The sequence below is a fragment of the Cydia strobilella genome, chromosome 1 (assembly GCF_947568885.1).
Source record: "Cydia strobilella chromosome 1, ilCydStro3.1, whole genome shotgun sequence".
NCBI lineage: Eukaryota > Metazoa > Arthropoda > Insecta > Lepidoptera > Tortricidae > Cydia > Cydia strobilella.
In genome coordinates this window covers 9346178-9371220 of record NC_086041.1, presented here as the reverse complement: position 1 = coordinate 9371220, position 25043 = coordinate 9346178, and the positions used below count along the sequence as shown (strand labels likewise).

The 25043-nt window shown below is 36.0% G+C and overlaps 1 protein-coding gene across 1 annotated transcript in view; it reads left to right on the top strand.

The window, feature by feature from the left end:
* The first annotated feature begins 416 nt into the window (after positions 1-416).
* Positions 417-25043, top strand: part of LOC134740480 (tRNA (adenine(58)-N(1))-methyltransferase catalytic subunit TRMT61A) — a 91055-nt gene continuing 66428 nt past the window's right edge. The window contains exons 1-4 of the mRNA XM_063672971.1: positions 417-683; positions 1480-1636; positions 2371-2513; positions 3675-3804. Of these exons, the coding sequence (XP_063529041.1) occupies positions 489-683; positions 1480-1636; positions 2371-2513; positions 3675-3804 (625 nt within the window). The 5' untranslated portion in view covers positions 417-488. The remainder of the gene's footprint in view (positions 684-1479; positions 1637-2370; positions 2514-3674; positions 3805-25043) is intronic.

Below are 25043 nucleotides of genomic sequence, written 5' to 3'. Positions count from 1 at the left end.
TCAATGATCGACAGCTGTTCTTTAGTCTTTTGGACCACCATCAACAGAGGCGCCAACTGGTGAGCAAAAAAACGACATCCCTCATTACTTGATGTACTACAATGATGAATAATGAACAGGGGGCATTAACAAAAGGTAGCCAGGCAAGACGACGTTCAAAAACCTTTTGTATTACTTCAAAAACAGTGTGTTGACAAACATTTTACTAAGACATCTGGATTAATTAAATCACTTAATACTTGCTATGTAATATCCTTCTAATCATTCACACAGATCAGGTGTTTTTGACTGTGATAGGCTGTTTTTGACTGCGATTCGTAATTGTGTTACGTTGTTACGTTGTATAGTTCCGATCCGAACGCATTGAAAGGTACAAATTTGACAATTTCAAACGTCAAACCCACATGGTTGTATGTTGAATTTCTATAGCATATTGCTATTGATTTTTTTGTTTACAAACTTTGTTTATTTTGTAGTTAATACTAAAAATGAGTTTCAAAAATTATAAGGACAAAATTGACGAAGGGGATATTGTTATTTTATATTTGAGTAACAATGTCCACGCAATAGAAGTGCGACCTGAAATAAAAAATAAGAAAGGAGATTTGGTAGAGAACGTTTTTCAAACAACATTCGGTGCCTTGAAGGTTAAGAATCTTATAGGAGTTGAATACGGAAGCCGGGTAAGCTTTTTCAGTATAATACTTAGATAATCATGCATTTTATGAAATACCTCCTGCTGTAAGCATCTAAAAATCGCAGACAAGATTAAGACAAGTGTTTTGCGATTTTTAGATACAGCAGGAGGTATATACACTGGTGACCAAAATAGTGACGTGCTTAATTTTAGGACCCGAAATTAATTTATATTATATTGTTTAATACACTAGCAGCTGAATGCTGATCCGTGTATATCACTGCACTTTTTTTACGAATAATGTTCAATCAAAGATTTCAAAAGTAAGGATAGGCCCTTTCATAAGCACTTCGTAGTGTTCATAAGGCCTATATTTACGAAGTAATATATAAGTCAATGTGTTCAATTTGTTAGTCTTAAGTGTTAGTCAAATCTGTTTTTAAAACAATTCACAATGTAAATTTTCATAAAAAAATTTTTTGACTACCACTGGTAGGATCCCACATACAAACATTTATTCATATTCCACAATCAAATCTGAATGTTTATGTAGTAACTCAAGGGTTCCAAATTCAAACAAAACAACTGCTTCTGGGTCTCAGAAGGCTATTTGTAATTATTTGTAATAGGTACCCATTATTTACCTAACTAAATAAAATAAAATAAAAATAGCCTTTATTTCTACTATTACATTTACATAATAATAATTTAATCAGTTTAACAGTTTATTTAGGTAATAGTAGTCGCCTCCGTGGCGTAGGCCTCCCCCAAGCTCTTCCACAGTGCTCTGTCACGAGCCTTACGCATCCAATCAATTTACCTAACTACTATAATTTAAACAGGTGGAACTGTCCAAGGGTTGGGGCCATGTTTTACAGCCCACTCCTGAACTGTGGTCAGTGACTCTTCCTCACCGCACCCAAATAATCTACACTCCTGATATCAGTATGATTTTGTTACAACTTGATCTAGTCCCGGGATGTGTTGTTATAGAAGCAGGTAAGTTCAAGTTAATTTAGGACCTTGTATAAATTAAAACAAATTGATAGCCAGCTGGTGACATCAAGCATTCTAAATTAGTAATTCTATAATGTCAAACATCTTTTATGTAATGTGTTGCTACAGGTTCACTCATCTTGCCTAGACTAGACAGTTTGGTTGAAAACCTATTTTCAATTCGGCTGATACCTTTAAAAAAATTATTTAGCCTACTAAATATATTTTTTTAAAGGTATCAGTCGATCCTGTTTGTTATATGGCTCAAATGTCTATATGGGACAAAATTTAGAAACAATGGTTAAAGTCTGACAATTTTACATGAAACACCCCTTACTAAATGGTACTTCATTGACATTATGCTTGAGTTGAAACCTTCTTGAAATATTTAAATGTCAAGATAGTTGATATTTTGACACAGAAATATTGTGTTTATGTATGTAGTTTAGTTTATTAAATATATGCAATTTAGTTGTATAAAATCTCCTGTATGTTAGTCCTGTTACATAACAGGACACTAAGACAATAATATATAGATAAGTACATACTTATCTAGAATTGTAAGATCTATACCATGATATTATATTTACAGTAAACAGTTAGAGGTCTTCTCTCAGGATAAGGTCACCTAATTTAAAACTGTGAAGCTATCTCAAAATATTATGCTGGCAAAATATCTGCCTGGCAAACATGAACCTATTAAAACTTAGAACATAGTCTAAATTCGTTTGCAACAGGCACTGGAAGCGGTTCCCTAACGCATGCCCTAATACGGCGGGTGCGGCCGCACGGTCACGTCCATACGTTTGACTTCCACGAGCACCGCGCCAATATCGCCCGAGATGAATTTGAAGCCCACGGCATAGCCGGGTATGTCACTGTAAGTAACATTTATTACTGGCCTTTTTAGCATTATCCCAGGATGCGTCCAGCAACAATAGACGATGAATATGTGGATGCATGTGGATGGAAAGATCCAACAGTGACTGTAAATATGGATGTTTTGGGTTCACAGCTGCTAATTAATTAAAAATTGCGATAGATCCGTATCGACACATAATTTGTATCAAGTACGTAACGAAAACATCGTTCAACGTTCGGAGACAATGTGCCTCTTTCCAACAAGGGCTAGCTTCCTTAGATAGCTGACGCTTTCCTTGGGATTAGGTAGCCTGGCGGGAATTAGGCTCTTTACAGACGCAATAAGGAAAGTTGTAACATGAGATAGACGCCTATGATTGCCTATCCATCTGTTCGTTTGCTGTTAGCTCCGAAACTATTGATACGCTTTTCTTGTGAAAACACGGTAGTCGTGTACGGTCGCCATCAGATATATCGGAGCGGCCAAGGTGTTCACAAATATTAGAACACGCACTCCAATTCCTTGACAATAGAGGCGCGTGCTCAGATATTTGTGAGCACCTTGGCGGCTCCGATATATCTGATGACGACTGTACCTACTTGTAGCTTAATTCTCAGGGGTATGATGGTCCCCCCCCGTGGGATCATAATTTCTGTAATTCTTGTAATTACTGTAATTCGTGCGAACCACGGGCCAGGTCGAAGTCATGATAACAATGCCCTGAACACCGCCAATATTTACGGTGGCACGTTGCGTGTTGCTTTTCAATTTTCATGAGTTTCACTTTCAAATGCTTGTTTTCTTAAGGTAACTACTTTAATCATAAAGATAAGTACATTATATTTATTTTAATTTGGTATGGCTGACAGGCTGATATCGTCCGGCGGACTGATAATCAGTGGGCCCCTTATGTCTACTTAAATACGTAAAAAGTATTTACTTTAACTCTGTGTTTTTATCAAGCAGAAACGTCTGCGAGCGATACTACAAATTTTTAAAAGCATCAAAGGAAACTCGAACTTGCGACCTTACTCAACACCGCTCCAGAGTTCGAGTCTTGCCAGAAGCGGTGCATTTTCCATTTTTTCTTTAAAATAAAAATTATGTGTTATGAATGTAGTCATATTAGTCATAGGTAGCTTGACCATAGGAAACTTGATCACGAAGACTCACTTTCAGGCAAAACACAGAGACGTTCTCGAGCAAGGATTTGGGGAGGAGCTGAACGGTAAAGCCGATGCTGTGTTCTTGGACCTGCCGGCTCCTTGGGTAGGAGTGCCACATGCAGTCGCCGCTATGAAGGAAAATGGTAAGTATTTAGTAACTAGTAACTCGATAAATGGTTCAGTGAGGAGTTGATCCGAATTCTCGAGGATCTACCGCGAACAACGAAAATTTAAATTTCGTTATCTGCCTCTCTATCGATCGAATGCAAGAACGATAGAGATATATAGACACACGCAGCTAGACCAATGGACCCACGTGGGTGATGTGTATAGCGTGTGCGTGCTTAGAGTGCGCAGCAGTGGGGTTCCGGCTTTACGCCAAGTGTTACGTTAAGTTTGATGCTCCTATACATACATTGTCACTGCCAAGGTAGTGCAAACTTAGGGCAGACATAGACAGATTGTAATTTTTACATTTATAATATTAGTTCTATGGATTCTGAGACTTTGTGGTTTAATCTCTACTTGTCTTGATTTTAATGAAAGTTAAATGTCTCTAGGTATATGTTTGTTTCTTTTTTTATATGATACCTATAAGTTCAATTTTGGAGGAAGAATTATCCCGAACGGATCCTCGATATTTTTTCTAACAAAAGGAATGCTAGCTCACATTTCCTTTTAATCAAACACGCTCAGTAGTTAGTGTAAATTTCAGCCGTTGAAACAAATCACTATAACTAATGCTCACCGTGCCCGATAGCATCGTCGTATGCAGGAACCCGCAGATCTTATAAATCGACTGAACAGATTGCGATCTGATTACCCGGTGTCGATTATTCAGATCCCCTTGTAAGTTATTCGATTCTATTCATTGAACTAGCTGTTGCCGAACTAGATAACGAATTCAAAATCGATGAATCGATTTGTGTTCGATTTGATAGTAGTAAATCTTGCACTGGTTAGGGCTGTTAATTGATGTTAGATTTGGTAATTATAAATTATAACACTATAAGTATAGTTAATATAATGCGTTGAGGAGACACACTTGCGTGTTAAAAATGCAAAATAGCTAAAAAAATACAAAGGTACCTAATTTTTTTGCCATTTATAAATCTTTATCTTACATAGATGCTGGATATAGCGGATACTGACTTAAATGTCATCAATTAGTCCGCTCAAACCGATTCAAACATGTTTATATCACTAAAGCAAAGATGGACTAAGGAGGCCTTCATTCAACGAGTCAAATAGTTTTATATAGAATTTGCTATACAAATATACATAATATATGTTTAATCATTTTACGGTTTAGACTCACTTGTTTTGTTGTGCGAGTTACTAAAACAAGTGAGTACACCGTAAAATTATTAATCATTAGTATGTCTCGCAACAGTTTAAATTTTACAAATATACATGTGTCATTCTTTTGTGATTAAGGATTTAGGCATGTATGCAGGTTTACACGTTGTGGAAATTTCTCATATAGCCTTGGGCTGTCAGTTTTTTTGCGCTATAAAGGTAAGTACAAAACATTTTGAACAAACCCTAATGACGGTGACAACCCTAAATTGATTTCCCTAATTGGAACTAGTTATATCGCGATACGCATCGCAAGTGATCAGCCGGTCGCGAGAAACAACACAATAACAGTTGTTAGTTATCCTTGAAATTGCTCTTAGTTGCTCCATTGTTAACAGGCAATGGAATTTGAACTAGGTATCAGAATTACGATGACCGAGCAGAGCGAGTGGGAATAAGTTGTCTTGCGTGTTAATGTTTATTTAGAAGTGTTAATAACGATGCTAATCCTATTTTATCCGACGTTTGCAAGCAATCTATCAGAAGGAATTGTAAGAACCTAATCGCTTTTCAGGTTTACATCCGGAAAGCTTTTCATGTACCACTATCCATTTCTTTGACACATCCTAGCTCAATTAACATGATAGGTTTTGGCATTTCACACTTTTCCTTAACTTTATTTAGGTTGATGTATCAATCATTAGGTACTTAGATCTTTACTGAGAATCTGAAGCTTGTCATTACTATTTTATACTCCATACATAAAGGTACTTTGAACTTTTCGGCCATGAACCTTACCTAGTTACTTACGTCTGGCAACTTGTGATTAAGATAAAGTGATATCGATAACCGATTCGTAACGAGGAGGTTGGACATTCACCATGCCAATGAATTGGTGTTTGTAGCAGTAGGTGTATATGCGCTATATGCGCATGGTCTAAAACTAATTTTGACTGCTGAAGGTTTTTATGACACTATAACAAATTGTAGTCCACTCTTTCCATTTATCCCTATCTTTTGTTATTGTGGACTACAATAACAAAAGATAGGGATAAATGGACAGAGTTAGGGGAGGCCTTTGCCTACAAAAGGCATACAGATGGAAATTAGATATATACTATAACTGGTCGCCCAAGATACAGGCTATGCCTAGTTTGGGGACCCCTGTTCATACTGTTTTAAATGTACCGCTGTATGCGCGCAACCTGGACCTCATGTATACTAAATCTGCAAATTCCCATTTTTGTGTGCAAAATAAATATATTTTTCATTTTTTTTTTTTTCATTTTCATATATACATATATGTTAACAAATTGTACTTACAAAACACTTGTCTGAAATAAAGGCTATTATTATTATAACAAATTATTTCAAAGACCTCGTCCACTCAGCTACTTCTGATGTTGACTGTACAGTCGAGTTCATAAATATGTATACATATTTTCACCTTATTGCAATGGATTAAGGTGAAGAAATGTATTCATATTTATAAACTCGACTGTACCTTTACACAATGATAACGCGTCACTTTGAATTAGGGCTCGCGGTCGAATCCGTGTTTCGTTTACACGTTTCGAATACCCGTTTCCGAATAATACGTAAACGGTTTTCTGGCCCGTTCCGCACGTTTAATTAAGAAACGTGTAGTTAAGACCCGTGTACACGGATAAACGGGTATTCGAAGAAACGTATCTTATTTATCCGTGGCCCCGGACACGTCCTTGACGATAGTAGCGAAGGAACGAACGCCAGCTACAAATGAATAGACAAAAGATTCATGACGAGTTTCTGTCATATTTAACCTTATTCCGTGGGTCATAGAGACGAAATTCAATAAACGGTTTAGAAACCCCTTTCTTGGGCAGGTAGTTTTTGCTTGCAATAGGTATTACGAGTATTCACGCTTCTTATCAAAGTATAGTACTTTATATAGCACTTTAAATAGCTACTTTTTTACGTTGCGGGTTATAATAAAAAAACCTGCTAGTACTTATTTAAAAAAAAATTAGAACCATCGAGTTCAGTATATATGTAGATCTAGGCAGGAAGTCAAACTAATGTTTGAAATTGGCATTAAGTATTTATAAAAAAAAAAAACAATTTTAACTTGCTTCTTTATTTTTAGTTGAATTTAAGAACATGATATGAAATTGTATTTCTTGTCATATAATGTAGGTACACCTTATAAAACAAAGTCCCCCGCCGCATCCGTATGTCTGTCTGTATGTTCGCGATAACCAGACCTCACCTATGGAAGAAGTTTTTCTTTGGGAATGTTTATGTGTATATTTTGTTAAGGTTTTGTTTAAATTGGTAGAAATATGACGATGTTTGCTAATGAAGTTAGAAAAAATCACGCTAGCTTAATCGAAAACGCTGCCCAATCTATTTGATCTCAATGTATGGTGGACTTGTATCTCTTTCATTGGTCTACAAAAAAGTGCGCGATGGCTGTCTGTCTATATTTTAAGAATAATTAACCCATTATCAACTTCAAAAAAAACCGGACAAGTGCGAGTCGGACTCGCCCACCGAAGGTTCCGTACAAACTTAATTTTAAATGTTTGTTGTTATGGCGGCAACAGAAATACATCTGTAAAAATTTTAACTGCCTAGCTATCACGGTTAATGAGATACAGCCTAGTGAGTGGTGACAGACAAATGGACAGTGAACTCTTAGTATTATTAGGCTTCCGAAGTGAATACTTGTTACAGAATGTATTTTATTATGCTTGACTCTCTATGCGAAGCCGGGGCGGGTCGCTAGTTATTAATAAACACTTTAAATCAACATGATAAAATTGCACCTTCTCAATAAATTCTAATTGTTTTTGCTTTAGGTACCTCTTACCACAGTAAAACGCTTTTTAGTGCGGTGCAGCTACAAAACAATGGAAAACATTTTCTTGTGCATATGTTTTGACCTTATTACAACGATATAAAGCTTATAATTGGCGGTGACACTTGTGATAATAGTTTGGGAACCTACATGTTTTCGATGATAACAAACAAAAGGATATTAGAAAACAATGGATGGATGGACCACCGGTCGGCAACGTGCGCATTTAAGTTTATTACCTGAACGCTAGTGAGAAAGTGACCAAAGTGAATTATGAATGACTACCAATTTAAAGATCTATCTTAATGTAATTAGCAATATTATCGCAAGTTATCCAAGGTAGTATGGGTTTTTATGGTTCTTGGGAAAAACATTTGTTTTTCATTTCAGCATGATTACTCGATAATCCCGCTTTTGTGTACCTACTAATAACTTTTTTGCGCCGTTGGCAGGTTTGTTGTTTTCGCAAAGCAGTAATAGATCCGAGATAAAAATAACCACGAAATAATTAAACTGTTATTTTTAATTAATATTGTATTCTGTCTGCACACCTCTTATTAACGAAAATACTATACCATTATATAATTATAAAAAATATCTATGATCGATATCAAATTTATGTAATTAGCTTAGAAGCAATCGGTTTTATTAAATGATATAAATAGTTTAAAATTAAAATTATGTAACCTACTATTAAACATAGGAAGATGGCTCAGTACCTATGTTTTATCAATACGGTTAAAAACAATTAAAAAATAAGTAATTGTGCGGTTTTATGAAACCACGATGCAAGTGAAACTTTTTTCGGATTGCAGGCATTTAAATAAAAAAAATCGGAAATTAATTCGATTTACGGTAATAATCGCGGTTTTAATCTTAACTTAATAAATTGGGGCGATAGAATAAAAGCTTCACTTTAAAAATCGTACGACAAACGAATTCATCTGAAGTCGGCATAATAATAGTGGACCTTGTTACCATTGTTGCCAAACTGGTTCGGAATATTTGGACCCGTTCGGAACGGTCTTAAGTACCCGTGTAAACGGAGATACGTGTCTGAGATACGTTTCTTGGGAACGTTCCTTCGAAACGTTTTCGAATCCCGGCGGTTCCGTGTAAACCGGGTTCTTAGTACCGCCGGGCTTAAGAACACGGGTATACGTTTCGGCGTGTAACACGGATACCGGGAGCCCTACTTTGAATCAAAGACATTAGTAACTCCGTATAAGATGAATAAAGTCTAAGGCAAAAACCTGCCTCGGAAATCAAGAAAAAGTCATTCTCGAATAGATGGCGCCTCACCTTTGGCATAGGCCCGAGCATAGGCTCGGCTAAATGGCGTGGACACCGTTTGATATTTAACAGTTTTAACACATATCAGTGAAAGAACATGGGTCAAAGTCATATGGCGATCTAAAAGAATTAAAAAACTAAAATAAAAAAATCATTTATAATTAATAATAATCATATATATATATTTTTTTTTTTTATACATTTTCATTTTTAGTTTTAATCGTGTGTCGATAGATGGCAGTAAATTTACTGTGACTACACAATTTACTATGACAATAACCCTCTATACTATCTATTCTTTTTACTTTGAATGGAAATACATTATATATGACTATGTCTACCTATGAACTAATGCCTCCTCTCTGTGTAGGACCTCATCCAATCCTTACAAGAGCGTAGTTGCTTCAGTAAATGTCTAAATAGTATGCGACTAGCTCAATAACGACACAGGCCAATTGCTATGAGAAATAGGGCGTCTATCATTTACCTTCAAGTCTCGGACGTCTCCACTTTCCTTCGCATTATGGTCAATTTTGGTAAACACTTGTTTGGCATCTCCGTAACATAGAGAACCAACATATAATTATGTTGCGTTGAAATATATGCAGGGAAATCAGCGTAATGTGCGGTTGACGTAATGTTTGTTGTGCAATTATAATATGAATTGTTTACTTTCGCAAGCTCTTAACTCATTTGCTGATATTCAAATGTAGACTTTATTTTTATACGACTAAGATTCACTTTTCTGATGAAATGTTTATCATACCAGATGTGCAAAATAAGTTGTGGATAGATATTATGTGCCGCATTGAAGATGGGGATAATATGTGGCGTACCTAGAAATGATGCAAGGCTTTGTGATCGGTGTATTAGTACCATAACTTGATGATACATATGAATTTATGCACATAATATTGAGCTTCAAGTTTATTGCTCAATGAGTTCTGATTTCAAAACTGATAGGTTGCTAGTACCTAAGTACTTATTTTGTATGATTACCTGTGACTGACATGCACGTGTATATTTTTGGGCACGAATTCCGAGGAAGCGAAATGAATCGCCGATGTGCACATCCTCCTGCTCTCTCAGCCTCCGAATCCACGGACCCCATGCACGAACTTAAGTATTTACCAAGTATCAGCTTTTTCCTAGTCATATCCCAAAAGAGTCCACTCGGTTATGATGCTTTGATGCACTTGTTGAAAAATTGGCAGAAACATCTAATAGGATTGATGATGATGTTGATGATTTACGCAATCAGTGATCTGGATTTACCTACATTACGACTTTCTCTATACATAAATAAAAATACATAGATACCCCGCTGCACAATAAATCTCCTCAATACATCTGGGCTCCAAACAGTCTACCGACCATAGCACAATCGGAAACAATTTCTTGGCGTCGAAAGGCAACTCTATTGTAACAAATAAGTCTAACAAACTCTAATACCCTTTAAAAATCAATGCCAGCGTAACTAACGATCGTCTCTGTTAGACCGTAAGCCTCTATACCCATATTTATTGCTTGTCGGACTCTGTCCAAATATGTCCTAATAATAAATGGACAGCATACTCTGTGAATCGGACTACAATAGGTGTAATAAATGTAGGTATGAAAAATTCGTGAAGCGAGAGGTATAATAACCTCGTGGACTGCCACTAATACGTGGAAGTGTTTTGGGATTACTTAAATGTTATTCAAGTACCTATAGTGTTTTAAAATTAAATTATTGTAGGTTCGATCGTCCATAAAATGCAGCTCTGGAAGTTTTGTCTAGCAGTTTAAAATTATATGCAGGAAATCGAATTTAAACGTGACGTGAGTGAAACCGCTAAGTTAGTTAAGTTTATATGCATGAAACTTCGTCACGAATTTTTTTCTCCTCCATTTTCCTTATTTCCAACTTATCCACACCGCTACGCGCAACATGGCCAATTTAAGTATCGCACTATCTTCGCATTTGCATTTAGTAAAATATTTCATAAGTGGAGTTCAAGCAGTTATTGTTTTTCTCATATAGGTTTCGGTAATTTAAATTGACACGGAAAATAAGAAACAACAACACACAAAAGCGCATTGTGTCTTGGTAGCACTAAGCTAAATAATTATAAAAAATGTGACTGGTATATATTTTTCTTACATACAATTATACTTACTTAACATACACGAGAAAAACAAACAAACATATAATGCCAACAAAACAAACCAAACACTAAACTGCCTTAATCGCAGTAACTAACAAATGTTCTGACGGGACACGTAACAAAAACCTCCTCCACGGTGGTCCGGCGCGGAACTCTAATAAGACAGTCCCCTAGCTCAGCTGTCGGGTTCAGGACGTTATCTGAGTGTGAAAAATAGCGGCCTTTATGCCAGACTTAGCCTCGAATGCGAATAGGATAGAAAGCTTGATGGAACATTAAGAGTTTAATTCGTCCTGTGGGAACTACACGAATATACTGTTTGGTGTCACAGTTAAGTACATACCTACTATAAGATTTATAAGTTCCTACTTGGTTGGCCAAAGTATAAGACGAAATGAACTAAGCTGTTCCCGGGAATGTTTTCAGTTTTGTATGGGAAATATTTTCGTGCGAGAACGTTTTCCATACTAACGGAGAACGTTTTCGAGAAAAACAGAGCTCTTGATTGTTATGAAAATAATCGAATTTAAACTGTTGTGAGACATACACAACAAACAACACTAAAACAAAGACGACGAGCGGCGACGGCGAGTGACTACAACAAGTGTCTAAACCGTAAAATGATTTAATGTTATGAAAATATTTAAAACCTGGAATTATTAGGTGTATACCTAACTGAAGCTTATTGTATTGTATAAATTAGGACGAATAACCCAAGTCTCTTATCTAGTCACTACCTTGATGTTATGATTAGGTAATAGGTTAGTTTTGCTGGGCATTATCCGCAAATCGACATCCACTGTGCCTCTTTTGTGTAAAACGAGGTAGCTCTACTCTAACCACCCCAGCTCCTCAACGAAACCTAGCAAGGTCTTCAGGTTGCTAACTGCCTCCTTCAGTGTGCACGGATTTCCTAGGTATTTGCTCCTGTATACTTTAACCTGTTTACAGTCTCGGAGAATATGTTTTGTTGTTTCCTCTTCTTCCATGCACGCTCTGCACATAGGGCTGTCAGTTTTACTCATATTATGTAGGTGTTTGTTTAGTGTATTATGCTGTTATGAATCCTACTATTTTACGTAGTTGGCTTCTCGGTGTTTTCAGTAGTATTTTGGTGAGCTTGTGGTTCAGTTCCGGTAGAATATCTTTGGTTTGTCTACATGTTTTCCTATCATTCCAGTACTTTTTGTGTTGATTAGGTATAAGTAGCTAATCTAAAAATGTCGTGGGTGTTCTGTTCGAAATTAAACAAATATTGATGCAAACTCATAAACGCTCATATTTGTGGCATGCAGTGAGCTAACAATGAAAATCTGTGTCATAATCATAATCTCGGTGATTGATCGAGAATACACATCGAAATGCAAACGACAGCTGACAATATTATCGGCGCTCGCGCGTCACTACACTCAAAACAGCAGCGACAGCATGCCAAAGGTGTACATTTCTTAAAGGCGCAACAGGGAATACAGGGATGGTGGGTAGCATAAGTACCTGGCTATGCAAACGAAGTGTTCAAAATGACCTAAGTACCTATTCATTGTCTTACAGCAGAACTTCTTATGTTTATATTTCTATATCTACATTTAAATGTAGACTGAGGTACAGGCATGCTTTACAATATAAGTTACCTATAAAAATGTTATTATGTTTATAACTTGTAGGAAGTAGGAACCTATTATCTTTACCAACTATAGACCATGTGTTATATATCTAACATACAATTTACAGGATTATAAGTGGAAAATCTGGTAAAGTTGAGAAACATTCCGTACATTTAAAGTATCAATTATTAGATACGCACTATGCTTAAGCACACTCATAACTAATTTGCTGGCTTGTATTCTAACTAACTAGCCCTAAGTTAATCTCGCATCTTAACGAAGCGTTTAAGTTGATTAGCATAGCGCTGCCCCTTGATTAATGCAGTCGCGATAAAGCGTTATTCAATAAAGGTTTAGGTTGAACCTTCACCTTATTCGAGCTTATTGATCACCACAGCCGATGCTATCAAGGATTTGCAATACGGATATTGGATTAATTACTTACATGTTGTTGGTAATACACGGTATGGGTAAAAAATTAAGATATGCAATTATATACGGTAGTTTTACCGTGGATCAAGTGCAGCACGATTCATGAGAGCTGGCTAGGAAGGATCTATTAGATATATCTTCTTGTTGTGCTATATCCTCAGCGGATGTCGGCGACCATCTTACGGAACTTGGTATTGTTTGATTAAAAGCTGGTCCAATATTAATGACACTGCCAGTTTGTCTAGACTGGCACAGGATAGATTAGATATATAAAAGTATCCATATGTGTATGTTAAAATTATTAAGTTTAAGGACATACCCGGACCCTTATTTAAATATTAAACTGCGTCCGAACCCGGATATGTCCTTAAACTACGTCCAAAAGAGAGATATGGGCACTGTGAATGACATCTCGCTTTCTGTGGTAGGGCACAGCACAGCGGATGTCATACCAGATCTAGAGCAGAGCCCAACTGGGGAAGTACCTTCACCTTACAGAAAACCGCAGCCAAATAACACTAGACGCTACTCATAGTGTTGTGTTCCTGCCGGTAAGTAAGGTTGCCAGAGCTCAACGAGGGAGAGGAGTGTTAGGGTCGGCAACGCGCGTGTAATATCTCCGGTGTTGCAGGCGTCCATAGGCTACGGTAACTGCTTACCATCAGGCGGGCCGTATGCTTGATTGCCACCGACGTGGTATAAAAAAAAATATTATACATATGTAAATTATAAAACTTGATTTGACAGAACGGCATTACACAATGATAGATAGTTACATTCACGCCAGCCTTTTGAATTTACTATTAGGTAGAATATTTTTCTCGTCATAATGTCAGTTTGCTGTTTCCGCGTCAAAAAAGCATGTTTACATAGGTATATTAGGTAGGTACCTAATATCTAATTATCAATCTTATCTTAAAGCTGTTTTTCTAAGCACATTAAAGGTTATCTGTCTGCTATCAAATATGTAGATCAATCAAGGAAATCAAATAGGTTCTTGACAAGAGAACTTCAATCACATTCCGTATAGCACCGCTGGATAACAATCTAATATCCTTGTTACTTTTACTCAACATGTCGTATTAGAAATAGCATGACATAACATGTCCCTTTAGGCGTTACTCTCACAACACTACATCACAAACTTACGCTACTATTGCTCTAAATAAATTATATTTCTTATCTGAATAAGAATAAGATCCAATGTTGTTACGCGGGCTACTTCTGCACCGATATTTTAAAAATAATCCGCGCTTATAAAAGCCAAGATAGAAATGCGATTATCAGAATTAAATCAGAATAATATAATGAGCATTGTTTTCTTAGAGATAGAGTATTAGAAGGTGTCGGGCGACAGCATATTTAAATTGGTAAGAGTGCAGCACTAAATCAAAACGCAGTCAATTAAGATAAAGCTTGGACAACGACAGCCGTGGACAATAGAGCATGTGATTTGGGCCGGAAACAAATCTGTGTAAGGAACATATTTAAAGATCTGAGTCAACGGCGTACTATCTTCTTTGACAGTTTAATTGTTTCATCGTAGTTTGTTACCGTTTTGTTACGACGTATTAAAGTGGAGATCCACCAGATCCACATTGTATTTAACCATAAGAAAATTAGTAAGTATAGAATACATTTTATTCAGGACATTAAAACAATGTAAAAACTTTTTATTAGGAACTAATAAGATATTTCTATAATCTAAAATTATAAAAGCGAAATAAGTTCTTGGCTGTTGAAAATTGGTTAAAGTTTATATCGCCATTTTAGTATTAAAATACTTGTGCAATTTTCGCACTCCGCCGCACCATATGACTAACCAGCACTTTGTTCACCTAACCGACTAACAACAGCACGGTGAATAGAATTCCTATTAATATTTAATTCGCTCAATGCTGCAGTCGACTACGAAACAAAACATAAACTTTATTCAAAGCAGCTGTCATCGTTGTTAACACAAAAACTGGACAGGTCTGAGCGGTAGGTATTCAGAGGTAAAGCATGTTTAAGTTTGATTAAGCTTTTTTTGTAAGTATGATTGTTATAGATCTTCGAAATCTTTTGTCGAATCATTAAATAGTGTTGATGTAGTACTTCACTAAAATAACTTAATGATATCTTCATTAGCTATACATACAGTTGTAGCCTCTAGTTTTTACTCTCAAAGCATTGATATTTGCATGTTACGAGTATGAATGTACGTTTTTGTGTTGTCAGTTTCGATTTTGCTGAAATCTCTCTAGCATAGGTATCTATTGTCTAAGACATTGTAGCTACAAGAATCTTATTGGTAGCGATGATTCGCAAGTCTATTAAAATACGAAACATCAAAACTACTTAGATTTTTGTCTATAGTGTAATGTAATATTAGTAATGGTTGTAAAAAAAATACTAAACGTTACAATTTTACATAATGTTTCTGTTAATACAATTATTACTTTACATGTTACACCGCCTTATTTTTCTAATTATTAGATTTTTACTGTATTTAGGTAGAGCAGAACACAAAACTAGAGTATTTGTTTACATTTAAGAAAGTATCTTCAATTTCTCTCTTTTTACCTATTCGCTTTAAAACCCTTTACCATACTTCACAATATCTTTAGGTAAGTACACTATTGCTAAAAAAAGTTCTCATTGGATCTAGTAAATAATAAAAATCGCACTAGATCTATCTTGGATCTAATGGTTGGATCTATAGAGGATGAAGGAAAACGTAACTCCACGTATTAGGTTGCATTTCAACAATTGCATTTACCAATCAAATTATTTGCTGATCGCAAAAGTAACAACTAGAACTAGATACACTCAAAATTGCTGACTTACTACTTCGTTACTGAATTAATAAGTCCTGACCGCGGCTAGAATAAAATTATCATAGGAAATACCTATAATTCACCACCTGACATTTTAACAAATTTTGTTTTCCGTTTAATTTAAATCTAAGTTTAATTAGTCCTCACTGTTAAGATTAATCGAATTCCACTCTTTCAAATTTAGATAACCCACGATATTGTGATAAATCGATGCTAATGATTTAGTAAGATAAATTGCATTGCGTACCTGGCATTGATATTATCTTATCAAACATCTATGGTGAATAAATTTAAATAAATGTCAAAATACGACTTCTTCATTTTTGTTCTGACGTGCTAACACGAAGGTAATATATGTAGTTAGTCTTCACGGCCGACAGGTACGGTATGAGTTTTGGCAAACGTATCCAAGGTGCATGGTGCCCCCTTGCTCCCCATCAGCCATTCCAATGGGCATATTATGTATATGTATTCCTAACCCAAGTGTTAGACTTTATAAGACATTAAACATGGTCAAGTACCTGGTAACTAAATATAATCAAGGTAAAATATAAGACTTAATTAATCTCCAGTGGTTTATTTATCGTTTGCTTCATTGGGCATGACCTTATTGCCCACATGACATCATATTAAGTCATTAACCTCATTAACATTACAAAAGTAAGCGTTTATCGAGGACAAAATACAATTAATTGTACTTTTGACCTAACCTAACCTAGATTAGCATTAGATATAGATAAGATATAAGCTCGCTGGAACTGGTCTCGATGTGGATCAAAGCACAATGTCAACAGCTGGTGAAGCTTTGGCGTTGCGTGCCGTAGGTACGAGTAGTTAGCGAGCTTACCTATACATTGTTGAACTTTACCTAATACACTCCTGTTACTGACTGTTAGTGACACTACCGCGCGTTTTATACATAAAACTGTTGAAACATTAACTTGAACCCATTTCGCGTAAATTTTCAAATTTAACTGCTGTTCTTATAATATCATTATTTTACGTAGTTCACCTACAAAAATATCTATATAGGTATTTAGATACAGCAAACTACACGAAACAGTTATGCAAAACAAATAAGCTGTACCACTGTTTAATATCTCCGGTGTTGCAGGCGTCCATAGGCTACAGTAACTGCTTACCATCAGGCGGGCCGTATGCTTGAATGCCACCGACGTGGTATAAAAGTCGAATTAAATTTGGAACAGTTGGAATTAAAATATCTCTAGTACTTAAACCATTTTGCCAACCAACAGCTTACCTATGCATGCATACATTATTCGAAATCACTGCATTAATTATTATCGAATTCAACTAATCTTGTCACTGAGATTATCTAGCGATAGATAAGTATAAGCTATGATTCTTATAATCAGCTCGGTTAAGGAAAATTAATGTGGAAAGTTTGGCGCGTTGATTACTATTGTCTGAGCCGAATTAATGTCGATATTATCGCGGATTAGATACTAATAAGTGTCCAGTTAATAAGTAAAGCATAAAATTAATACAGCCATTAGGCTGCCTTTCTCTCGGTGACCCCTCGCCTTGACTCGCCGCGCCCTGCTCGCATACCGGGCTTGTTCGTACGTCATTCATATACCAGGTCAAAAGGGCTTATATAAGTTAGTAGCACAACGACGCATATGTCGTTGTTTATTACAGTATGTGGCATTCCGGCCTTATGTTCCGTAGGATTCAAGGAGCTGACGGCTTGTTAATTATAACTACCAATGCTAACCTTCAAATTGATTTGCCATTAGGTCATTTGATCATTTCGAGATATTTAAGGCGGCGAATCTGCCGAAAATGAATGCTACGACTTTTCGGCTTGCTCTATTGCTGTAGGTAGAGTAGGTGATGTAGATGACGCTACGATACGCTTGATTCAAATACAACTCGGCAAAACCTGAATCGTGTCCAAATCGCTCGTATCAAATTGATAAATGAATACTGGCGGGGTGGCTAAGGGTTCCGTTTAGAATAATGTAGAAACTCACTCAGTTAAATACTCTAACGTTACCGATTTAATAAGTTTGTCTAAATCAACTTCATGATAACTTTATTGTGTATATATATCACGAACCATATATTTTTATGTTTTACTCGTAGCTTATTTACATAATACGAATGTGAGAGAATTTTATAACATTAAGATTTGCATAAATTTATAATATCAGCTTGTATATTATGTAGAACTTTATATATATTTATACATATGCAAGAATTGCTCGTTTAAAAAAGGTATAAGATATATTGTAACATGGCCGAGACTTTAAAAAAATGGTAAAATAGATAGCTCTGATGCGTATCTCTTATCACAATTTCTACGAGTTTCTATCTATCTATTTGCGTATTAAGGTGGTACCTACCTTTAGGGGGAGTGTTAAGACATATATGGCCCGAATGCACAAACCTCCCTTGCCCGAAACATATTATTACATATGACCTGCCACTTATCGATGCAGCAAATAACACTTACGGCCCGTACACGCAGACTCAAATAAATAGCTTATAATTTTATACTCATAGCGTGCTTTCGACCATTTAGCATAGAGAACCACACTGCGCACATAGCCCGGGGCGCTTTCAGAGTTGTTTAAAAACATTCGCCGGTCTCTATTAATTGCTAGCATAAATGATTTTAATGCGAACCATTCGTTCCTGTTTTGAATAGAATAAAGTTTCATTGCAGTTCCTCTTTACATAATTTGAACACGCGTCTGTGAAGATTACATAGAATTGACGACTTCATCGGCTTCAATTTAATTTATATTAATAGAATGCAAGAGTAGAGCCACAACACGCGAGTTGTACTACTTGTACAAGCTTTCATCGTGCAGCACAACACTCTTCTAATACAAATTAATGATTTTCTATAACATATTTAAAACCACGAAAAAAGCGCAGATTATACAAAAATTGCTACTCCTTGCCATCAAGAGCGGTTCCAAATTCTTGATACACAAACCCAAATTGCAACTAATACAAAAATATTTACTACAATAAACAATTGGTATTCGACAAGTTGTGTGCATCGAAAACAATAATGAGCAGTAATAATTTAGACAATCACTATTTGTATATGATGATCATCACAGTAGTGACACAGACACTGGACTAGATTACAGGAACATTTAATGTTGTATCCGCTATAGATATATCGTGCAAGGGCAGACAAATTTATTATTCTTTCAGTTCGAATACTACTTAACGTCATAAGACCCGTGGTTTTAATGGAATAAATTCCCATTCAAAACTGCCTTTTATTATATGTATAAGCAAGCTGTAATAAACAAGGGGCAATAGGTATAAATTACTACAGGCCGACAGCCGCATTTACCGCGACGTCCGACCATATTGAAACTAAATCATTTCAACGTGACCCAGACTGGTACTAAATACAAACAACGACGCTAATGAACTTGAATAAAAGTAAAAATTATACTGTTTTGAGGTTTTGATTTTTCAAAATAAGTTTTCAAAGTTTTTTATTATTATTTTGATTTCAAACATCTATTGCTCATCAAGTCGATTCTTACAAAATTAAATTTAACAAAGTTTCATTGTTTTATGACAGAGTTCCTGTGGCCACCTTGGGGGTCCATCGTCAAAATCTGCACGATGTGATTATAATGTGTATTACATTGTCATCGGTCTTTCATAAGTAAACATGCAAAATTTCAGCTCTATTGAATACCAACAGGTATTCAAGAAATACCGGCAAATTTTGAAGACAATATTTACATATAGTTACGAGTAGGTATATACGAATATTGCTAGTTAATAGTTAGAAGCTTGTAAGAAACGATGATGATGAGATAATTTTATAACATTTATGGTTTGCATAAACTTCGGTCTCCCAGTAGGCCGAGCACATGATTGGCGCGACAGTATCTCGCCGCGAGATAGACTACCCGTCTTTTACTAACTGTATGAATTAAAGGGGGACGGGTAGTCTATGTCGCGGCGAGATACTCTCGCGCCAATCATGTACTACCTTTAACATGAGATGAGTTTAAAAAAAATGCAGGATATATTTATTTCCTTTTTACCATAGAAACGTTTTCAGAATGTCCGAGTCTTAAATAATTATTTTATTTAACAGATCCAATTGGGCTCTTTATCTGACAAGAATTTACACAGTATCTATTAAAGTAATGTTTATAAGTACGATTGTTAATTATATAATATTTTTGAATATTGGTATAATAATTAATTTAACATTTAAAACTTTCGCGTTTTGAACGCATATTAAATCACATTTACATTTATTTAAAACGTCATTAAATAAAGGTAACAAAATATATTCGCGATAGACCCGATTTTAAATGTGATTTAACATAATAATTAATTATCCTCTAAGCTATGTCTTTTAATTAAATGTCAAAAAAATAACAACTAAATCCTAACTTCCGTTCGGTTTCACGTCTTAATTGCACCGAGATGGATAGCATCCTCACATATAATCGTATAATTATGTGTTCATGGGAATACCATCTCGATGGTCGCATTTCTATTAGAATCGCGTGAATGCGTCCGACCACGATTAGGCCGGGTAATTCGAGCAATAATTCCCCCATTGACCTGTTACTGTGGCCTTAAATGAGTTTAAATCGGTACTTAACTCCCTTTTAGTCTAACAGCATTTGACGCAAAGTCTCTGTATTTAGTTACTTGAATAAAGCGTACATAAGTGGATTACGTTAGTATGGGTGTTATTGGAAGGCATTCGTGCACCGTTAGATTTAGTGTCAAGACTGATTTTCAGTGTAGACTAACATGTGTGCTAAACACCAGCTATATGTGTTTTCCTGACCCTCGAGATTTGTAAATAAAGGAAACAGCATTTTCTGAAATATCTCTACGTCCAAAATTTCTGTTGTGTGTGATGATCAGGTATTAGGCACAAAGCTGATAATTAGCGTTAATGTTGTACTTATGACCCGTCGTCACTGGAAAGGTTGGTTTATATTTTATAGACTTATTTTCTCTCTAGACCTGTAAAGTCTTAGCGAATTAATATGAACTATGAAGTTGTAACCGGGACGCGTGTCTAACGTCGCATAATAACACGTCCGCAGCGCTCGCGGGTCGTCGCGCGACTAATCAATTGGCGCGCGACGTGATGTCTTCATCAGCCGCCCGGGGGCGTAACGCCCAGCGCTTGCGCACCTAAACTTACAGCTTTTGTACGGGAAATGTGCGCATCTATTGTATGTGGTTGGAAATTTGCATAAAGGCAATTTACATGAAGCTGTGATTTACGCGAACTCCACTGTTATCGAGTATCGAGCGAATCGCGCCGGGGTTTCCCGTATTTCATAGTAACGCACGTTCAAGCCCGATTTTGTAGCAAAGTCACAGTTTTGAATACATATTGAAGAAACCAGTAATGTGGCAGTTTAGGGGGAAATCACTGCGAATGAAAACATGCTTTATTTTGGTACATATTTTGTTATCACTGTTTTCCTTCTGTAGTATCGCTCTTGTTTCGTTCAAATAAACAAAAAAACGTAACCGTAATCGCATGTTTTCTCAGACGTAACCATGGACATGTTACTTTTGCAAAATAACCATGGACATGTTATTTACTATGTTTGCACAAAAATCCCACCCCCCCAAAACGGCGAACTAAGCTCGCATACGATTTACTAAGCAATTGAAAGTGGCCACTTAAAGGAATCACAGTGCGGAGAGGCAACAAATCCAACAAATTGAACAGGATCGGCAATTACCGAAGACAATGCGTGCGTGAGAGCCGGGCGCCGGGCACGCAGGCGCAGCCCGCGAATTAGACTCGTTATGTGCCGGGATAATTAGGGAGCGTTCCCACGCGCTGCTACCCTCACAGGTGGAGCGCGCTTGTAACTGCAGAAATAGTACCTAACACTTTCAAACGGCTTTCAAGCTTGCATTTTGGAAGCTAGATTATTGGCGTAGCTTGAGAAACCTTTTGGCCTTATAAATGACGACCGGTCTGGCCTAGTGGGTAGTGACCCTGCCTGTGAAGCCGATGGTCCTGGGTTCGAATCCCGGTAAGGACATTTATTTGTGTGATGAGCACAGATATTTGTTCCTGAGTCTTGGGTGTTTTCTATGTATTTATGTATTTGTATATTATATATATCGTTGTCTAAGTTCCCACAACACAAGCCTTCTTGAGCTTACTGTGGGACTTAGTCAATCTGTGTAGGAATGTCCTATAATATTTATTTATTTATTTATAAATGATTACACTTTTTAGGAGCTTAAAGATACTATTGGGCTTGCTATAGCAATGTTTATGTGTGATGCGCTCTTGTAACGTCAGAAATACTTAGGCTGGTGTAAATTAACTACATTAAAATTGAAATTAAATATTAACTCACAAAAAATTCAACCTGATCGAACTAGGAGTACAAAGCGTATACATAAACAAAATTAAGCATTTTTGGAAAATGTAACCTCACCCGATTGCTCCTTGATTGGTATTAGTATTTTAAGTATTTTCTTCGTAAAACTTCGCAATCGTTTACAAGGGACCGTAACTGACCACTTACAATTTGTAATCCACGAAATTAAGACTAAATGCTTTGGCTTTCCAACCGAGCGTGATTTGGTTAAGTACTGATGTCTATTATTTTTTGTTGACACTTGTGATATATTTTTTAGGGTTGCGTACCCAAAGGGTAAAAACGGGACCCTATTACTAAGACTCCGCTGTTCGTCTGTCTGTCACCAGGCTGTATCTCTTGAACCGTGATAGCTAGACAGTTGAAATTTTCACAGATGATATATTTCAGTTGCCGCTACAAAACAAATACTAATAAAAAGTACGGAACCCTCGGTGGGCGAGTCCGACTCGCACTTGTCCGGTTTTTTTATATACGTTTTGTGTTTATTTATGTAAGTACGTTAGTATGTATTTTATTTTATAATGTTATTTATGTGTTTTATTTACTTTTGGACAATTTGGTTAGTTTACTTTTAAAATGTTATTGTGCATTCCATAAGTTTGTCTATCTAATTTGAATTCTCCCCTCATCTACTCGAAGGTTAGCTGTAAGAGATCCCTTGTAGAGATAAGTTCGCCTTTGTACTTCTATTTCTATAAATTGTATGTAAACCTGTGTTGTGTACAATAAAGTGATTACTACCACTACTACTACTAAATGCAATTCCAATTAATTACTCTATTAGTCAATTACCTACGCCGTATCAAAATAAATCATATGCAAACGTAGGCACCATTATACCTACAGTCACAAACTGGAACGCAAATATCGGATAAAGCCTAGGTTGACACTTAACTAAATCAATTCAAAGGTGCGTAAACGTAACTGCCAGTATTCATTTGAAAATGTATTTTACGTTAAGGACTCGTAGTGTATCCATACGGTTTAAGATTAAATTCGCTCCGAATCAGTTAGCAAAGTATAATATGGAGCGGTAACCGCACCTAAACCGGGCCTTTTTTTGATTAATGTTTTTTTTATCAGCCATTACTTACTTAAATATAGATTGACGAATAAAAGAATGTAGAAATATTATACATAATGAAATGATTCAGTTTTTTAGTCCAAAAAACCAAAAACAGAGCTATAATGAAAAGAATAACTTTTTTTTGTTTTCGTGAAAGTAAGTACAATTTTTTTAGACCAGGTGGCCCCTTTTTCATATTTCTAGACCAATTCCAAAAAAAAAACCTTCTGGCTAAACATATTTCGCCTTAAATGCTTTAATAAGCTATTTATTAGAGGCTTTGGATCTTACTTCTATGTCGCTTAAGCCGTGCCCTCACGCCATAAAATATAACTTTTATCGATAAAGGCATAAGCGCCTATCGCGTTAAGGGCCTTTTTGATTCCCATTGGCACACTAAGTTGACGAACGTGTGAATGAATTTTATTGCCTTATGGGACGCGGGCCGGGGCGGTAGGCACTAGGCATTGCCACGTCCTGATGATTTACTGAAGATCGAGCCGCTAACGGCCTAAACTAGTCCTATATTAAGTCAACGACAATGTGACGTTGAAATACGTTATTAGGTCGGTCTCATTTCATTTTATTCGGAACGTCACTTGATTGTGTAGAACTAAGCTTTAAAATAAGTATAACGACTTACTTGTTAATATTCTAAATGTAATGACATTTATTGTGTTTTTACACGACTGCCCAAAAAAAGGAGTGTATTAAACTTATTTTCAGCGTTCATGTTTGTATGTATGTATGTGAGTTTCTTTATTCCACCATAACTTCTGAATGCCTTAACCGATTTAGATGTATGATATATCATTAGAATCCTTACGTCATCTCGGGTGACATAGGCTATGTGACGTCATTATAAAAACAACATGGCGGACGTAATACACAATAACGCGCGACATTTGGAAAAAAAATCTTGCAAACTTATCGAGTGGGGTATCAAAATGAAGAGCTTTGAGAGACGATTCGAAATATATATGCAACATATGCGTTTGATTCTTACTTTAGTACAATAAGGATTTTTAAAATATGTTAAAAAATTAAATCCTTCTATCTTATTTAGTGACGTCTTAAATTTAAAAGAATTCTACCGCTGATCACAAAAATATACGTACATAAAAAGATAATATGGTATAATGTAAATTTTTAAACTAAACACAAAAAATTTAAAATCGCGCTATTGAAATATTTGAAATCTAAAATTTGTGTGAACCTCGATTTAAACAATGATATTCGTATTGCTTATAAATTTGTACTTGTCTACTGATTTAACCTACTAACTCCACTTCATATTAGCTTTAGTACTAACCGAATTTTCATGATTGTGAAAAGTGTTTAAGTCACAATGTTTATACTATGTGTATGTTGATTTAACATGTATTGTAGAAAGCTCGCGACATGAAGTCGACTGTGTATTAATCTAAGGACTTGATAAAAGAAGCCCCGAAGCGTCCGAGAGAGGTGCGCATTTAATAATTTGATGTT